Source organism: Alexandromys fortis, unplaced genomic scaffold (assembly GCF_014885135.2).
Source record: "Alexandromys fortis isolate MF-2015 unplaced genomic scaffold, M_Fortis_MF-2015_v1.1 scaffold_264, whole genome shotgun sequence".
NCBI lineage: Eukaryota > Metazoa > Chordata > Mammalia > Rodentia > Cricetidae > Alexandromys > Alexandromys fortis.
Genome location: NW_026068140.1, coordinates 605,114 through 611,280, shown reverse-complemented (window position 1 = coordinate 611,280; position 6,167 = coordinate 605,114). Strand labels below are relative to the sequence as shown.

General features: G+C 48.7%; 1 protein-coding gene across 1 annotated transcript; it reads right to left on the bottom strand.

The window, feature by feature from the left end:
* Nucleotides 1-517: 517 nt before the first annotated feature.
* Nucleotides 518-3,831, bottom strand: Gpr84 (G protein-coupled receptor 84). Its single transcript, XM_050126724.1, has 2 exons — nucleotides 2,659-3,831; nucleotides 518-1,898 (listed from the first exon to the last, which is right to left on the bottom strand). Exon 2 carries the CDS (start codon nucleotides 1,888-1,890, stop codon nucleotides 700-702), a length of 1,191 nt encoding a protein of 396 aa, XP_049982681.1. The 5' UTR covers nucleotides 1,891-1,898; nucleotides 2,659-3,831; the 3' UTR covers nucleotides 518-699.
* Nucleotides 3,832-6,167: the final 2,336 nt, after the last annotated feature.

Genomic DNA, 6,167 nt, shown 5'->3' with positions numbered 1-6,167 from the left:
GGGGACCTTGGGGTAGGGTTGAAGTGGGGAGGGGAGAGGCAGGGAGGGGAGCAGAGAAAAATGCAGAGCTCAATAACTATTAATTTAAAAAAAAAAAACTAAGTTGGGCGGTGATGTTGCACGCCTGCCTTTAATCTCAGCACTCTGGAGGCAGGTGCAGGCTGATCTGTGTGAGTTCAAGGTCAGCCTGGTCTACAGAGCTAGTGCCAGGACAGACTCCAAAGCTACAGAGAAACTTTGCCTTGAAAAAAAAGGTGGAGGTGGCTGGAGAGATGGCTCAGAGGAATAGTGCACTGGCTGCTCTTCCAGAGGTCCTGAGTTCAATTCCCAGCAACCACATGGTGGCTCACAACCATCTGTAATAAGATCTGGTGTCCTCTTCTGTACTGCAGGATACACGAAAGAAGAAACCTATATACATAATAAATAAAAATCTTTAAAAACAAAAGGTGGAAAGAGACCAGGAAAGACACCACACGCACACACACAAACACACAAACATGTGCAGAGTGGGGAAGCGTGATGCATTTATTAATAATTGACCTTGGGTGACGCAGGACTGACACATTGATTCCTGGATGGAAAGGGGTGTGCCCAAACACCAATGAGGTTGTCTGTAAAAATGTCCAAGGATCAAAGGGCTCCTATCCTGCGGACCACGCTCGATGCTGGGCTGGCCTGATGAATGAACTACCAGCTCTAACGGAACCGACGGAAACTCTGTGGCCCGCGTTTCAGGATGAAGCCATATGCGTGGCGGAACTGGCGGTTCATGGCTGCGTAGAGTACCGGGTTGATGCAGCTGTTGAGCCAAGTGAGGTTGGCAGCCACCATGTGTACTAACCGCGGAGCGCGGCCCCTGGCGTCCAAAATGTTGACCAGCAAGAAGGGGATGTAGCTGAGGACGAAGCAGAGGAACACCGCGAAGCACATGCGCGTCACCTTTCCGAATTCCGATGGGGCATCCGGGGCTCTGCGCTCTCCTGCAGTTTCCCGGACCCTATGATGAGCTTCAGGAAGGCCTCTCTCTACAATATGCTGGGTTGTCTTTCTGGTGCCCTGGTCCCCTGCTTCTGACGGGTCACCTTCCAAGGTCTGCGTGGTCGAAGCACTGACTGACACAGATGAAATCCCCTCACTGGGTCCTTTTGAGGCAAGCCCGCTGTCTAGCTCCTGGAAGTGGCCAGGCATGGCCTCATCTGTCCCAGCCACCTGGTGAGAGCGGATGCTGTCCCTCTGCAGCCTGTAGTGGTCTAGCGCTCGAGCAGCACGCTTCACTTGGCGGTGGATGAGGCAGTAGAAGACGCCCACACTGCTGAGCCCAAGCACAAAGAAGATGCCCATGAGGATGGTGGTGTAAGGCCGGCCTCGCACGCGGTCAAAGCTGCAGGTGCAGACCAGTGGCACCAGGACAAACACATGCCAGAGTGGGGCAAAGCTTGCCACCCCCACAATCCAGCTGCCCACCAACGCCAGAACGATCCCCCTGGCGCTGAAAACTTGGGGAAAGAGCTTAGGATGGGCGATAAGGAGGTAGCGTCCTAGAGCAATGAGACAGAGGGTGAGAATGGAGACAGAATTGGAAGTAAAGAGGAGGAGCCCGAATATTCTGCAGAAGATGTCGCCAGTGCGCCAATGGAGGTGGAGGTATGTGTCTACGGAGAAAGGCTGCAGGAGCGTGCAGTAGAGTAGATCAGCCAGGGTGAGGTTGGCAATGAGTAGGTTGAAGCGGGTTCGGAGCTTAGGACGAATGGCCAATGCCAGCAGGGTGAGCACATTGCCCACGGTGCCTGTGACAGCCACTACCACGCCCCAGATAACAGCAAAGTAACGATAGCCCAGCACGGACTGGTGGTAACAGGAGAAGTTGGTATCCGAGGCGTTCCACATGGTGGAGGCTGAAGGGAGATGAGGGGGAGACGGAATGAGAACTTGGTGTTTGTCTTGCCTTGAATGAACAGCTTTGTCCCTCACACCCATTCTGCTCCTAGAATTCACTAGAATTCACGGTTCTGGAAAGCCTTTCCCATGCCACCTCAGCTCAAAGTTCCCAGCTCTCTCCTTAGGCTCTCTCTGACCTTTCTTTCACATTCTTAGACTTCTTTCCTAAATTCTTTTTTGTTGTTGTTGTTGTTGTTTTGTTTTGTTTTTGTTTTTTCGAGACAGGGTTTCTCTGTGGCTTTGGAACCTGTCCTGGAACTAGCTCTGTAGACCAGGCTGGTCTCAAATTCACAGAGATCTGCCTGCCTCTGCCTCCCGAGTGCTGGGATTAAAGACGTGCACCACCATCTCTTTTGGACACCTGTTAATTCTCTGTTTCTCTCAACCCCAGACCCCTCCAGGATGTGTGGAATTCTTCCCACTCTGCCCATAATTCCTTCTCCCTTCCTGAAGATCAATCAGGAGTCCCTTGTCCTCTGCTCCTCCTTCTGCACAAGTGAGCATTCATCTTTCTTTTTGTTCTTTGATTGTATTGTTATGTAGCTCAGGCTGCCTCAACTCACAGTGGTTCTCTGGCCTCAGGTCTGTACCAGTATTCTCCTGACCTCAAATGTTCTGATTGTAACTACCTGGAAAATGAGAGAACTAAGTAAGACTGTTTAACACACACACACACACACACACACACACACACACACACACACACGACATGCTCACCTGAGATTCCTGGTGTTCACACTTGTCTTCAGTAAACAAAGTCCAGCTCACTTAAAGTGCAGGCCTTCCTTGGGGCAGTCAGACTTCCAGTCTTAATGGGAAATAACCAGGCTTCCAACTGGACATATAATGCTTCTACCATGTTAGGCCGAAAGAGTAAGAAACTCCCTAATTACCCAACCGTAGCCACTTCCTCCCCCACCTCCAGCCAGTCCTAGTAATTTTATCTTGGCTACTGAAGTCCGAGCTTCTCTGCTGAAATCCCCTGCAGCCTCCTCCAGAGTTATTTCATTCTTCCCTTTGTGCTTCCGGAACCCAAACGATGTTTCCTTCCGCTCTGTGTGGCAGGTCCTCTATAAGGTCATTGCTGAGAACTGTTGATCAGGGAGACAATGTCAGATCCTCCAGGCCACTTCTTTTTTTGTTTGAGACAGGGTCTGACTCATTATCCCAGTCTGCCCTAGAACTCATAGAAATGCCCCTGCTTCAGCCACTTGAGCACTGTGAGTATAGGCATGAGCTACCACACCTGACTGGACCACTTCTCTAGAGGTCAGAAGCCAAGAGCATGTTCTAGAAGCAATGGTAGAAACACTGAGTTTAAAACCCAGAGAGCTAAGGTTTGTTTGCAATAGCACGTCCTTTCTTCTCTTCATGGTCTGGAGATGGTTTACATCAGCACATCTGAGAAGTGGAGTCAGATAAAAAGATGTGGGTTTAGGACTGGAAAGGGGGCTCAGCCCGTAAAGCCGTGCCATGGCCTGAGTTGTGTTCCAGGACCTATATGACAGAAATAGAGAATCAGCTCCTGCAAATTGTTCTCCAAGTTCCATACAAGTTCTGTGGGGTGTGTGCATCTACAAACACACACACACATAAATTATGTAGCCTGGCTGACCCGGAGCTCACCATATAGATCAGGCTGTCTTGGAACTCACAGATATCCACTTGCTTCTGCCTCCCAAGTGCTGGGATTACAGGTGGGAACAGGAGCTGGTGGTGCAGGCTAACACTCACTGTTTCTCAAGAGGATCTCAAAACATGCCAGAGTTACACAGTGAGTTCTAGGCCAGTCTTGGTAATTTTAGTGAATGAGAATTTATCTCCAAATAAAAAGTAAATTTAGAGGGCTAGAGAGATGGCACAGTGGTTAAGAGCACTGTTTGATCTTCCAGAGGTCCTGAGTTCAATCCCCAGCAAGCATATGGTGACTCACAACGATCTATAATGAGATCTGGTATTCTTTTCTGGCAGGCAGGTAGAATACTGTATACATAATAAATAAATCTTTAAAAAAATAAAGTAAGTTTCCTTTTTTTTTATTTTTTGAGACAGGGTTTCTCTGTACCTTGGGAGCCTGTCCTGGAACTAGCTCTTATAGACCAGGCTGGCCTCGAACTCACAGAGATTCGCCTGCCTCTGCCTCCTGAGTGCTGGGATTAAAGGCGTGCGCCACCATCACCTGGCTTCCTTGATACTTTAAAATAAAAAGCAAATTTGACTGGTTGTTGTTGGTACAAATCTTTAATCCCAGCACTTGGGAGGCATAGGCAAATGGATCTCAGTGAGTTTGAGGCCAGGCTGATCTACAAACTGAGTTCTGGGTCAGCCAGAGATGTTACATAGAGAAACCCTGCTCAAACAAACAAATAAAAACCTTACCACCACCACCAGAACATAAACTAATCAATTAATTAAATTTGGCTGAGGATATAAGTACAGCATTTGCCCAGAATGTACAAGGTCCCAGGTTCTAGTCCCAGAGCTGTTTAATCCAAGTACATACCTGTAATCCCAACACTCAGGAGGCAGAGGTAGGTGGATCAAGGATAGCCTGGTCTATGTAATGAGTTTCAGGACAGCCAGGTCTACATAGAGAAACCCTGTCTCATAAAGCCATACCAAAACAAAATAAAACCATAGTTGCTTAAGTAGAACCAGGTTGTTGATTCCTGCTTGCAATCCCAGGTCTAATGAGTTAGAAGCAGTAGGCTTCCTGGCATTTTGAGGTCAGGAAGGGAACAGAGACTTTGTTTCAAACACAATGATGACTTCTGTTTTGTGTTGTTTGGTGGGGCTCTTAATCATTGAGACTGGAGAGCTAGGGTGTGGCTCAACAGTACAATACCTAGGGTTCAGGTCCTAGCACCAAAAGGAAAGAGTATGGAAGGAGGACCAGGCTTAGGGAGAGGGGTGCATGATAGATTTCGTTTTGAAACACCAAGTTTGGGGCATATCAGTTTCCCATCCTCTCCAGCTCATCTCTCTGATCCCTCCCTGTCAGCCTCCTCACACCGGGCCCAGCTACTGTTTTCCACCCATTTAATTTTTTTCGTTTGTAAAGTCTGTTTATTTATTCTGTGTGTGTATGGCAGGAGAGTGAGGAACCTGCATGCCACAGTGTAGATGGATCACTTGGGGGAGCATCAAGAACGAAAGTCCTTAGAGTTGTAATAAGTTCCCTTACTGAGTGCCTCCTTCCTCCATTTCTTCCTCTAAAGGGCCACCTTTGCCCTCTTCCCTCACAACCTTTCATGTCTGTTTCTAACAGAATTATTTACGTGTATGGGTGTTTTGTCTGCACGTCTGTGCACTATGTGCATGCCTGGTACCCTGGGAGGCCAGAAGAGGGTTTCAGGTACTTAATTGCCATGTGGGTGTTGGACATTGAACACAGATTCTCTGAAAGAGAAGCAAGTGCTCTTAACCACTGAGTCATTTCTGTAACCCTGGTCTCTTCTGCCTTTTTTGAGTTGCAAAGTAGAAAAACCTATTTGATGTACTGGGGCTCTACTTTGGTTGATAAACCCAGGGGGCCTATTCCTGTCTCCTTCCTCTTTCAACCACATCCTACCCTCCCTCCTGTCTTCTGCAAGACTGGGAAGTGGGGAGAGAAGTGAGAAATCCGGGGCCCAGTGCAGACTCTGGGTTTGAGTTTGGCTTTTGTTTTGGTTTACTAGTCCACCACCCTCTAGAGCCGGAAGGCATGAGGGGATGGGGTGGAGAGGTGTGTCAGTTACAGTGTTGGGGCTGGATTCTGCGGTTGAAGAGGTACCTTCCAAGACACCAAGTGCCCCAAGACACAGGCCACTTGGGTCCTGACGAGAGAGTACGGTAGCAGATCTGTAGATGGCACAGCCTCAGCCTCGGTGGGCTTGGATACAGGAGGTTTCAAAGGATCCTGCTTGCTGGTAAAAAACTCAGGTTCATACAGGACAGAGATCCGGAGTCAGTATATGAAGCCCATCCCTGCTTCCTCTGTCTGTTTTGTTGGTGTGGGTTCCTAATATGGTCAGAAAAGCCTGGGTTCTTTCCTTAGTCTGGGTATAGACCCCGCTCCCTAGAATCGCGAGAAACACGAACGGAATGGAAGACTCTTTTTCTGCGTTCTTAGCGCCGCCTTGTGGAGTTGCAGCGAATTCTCAACAGCCTCAGCTGCAGTCCCCGAGTGGAACTCGAAAGGATTTCCTCTGGCCAAGTTTACACTAACTAGGTTAGGACTGAGACTC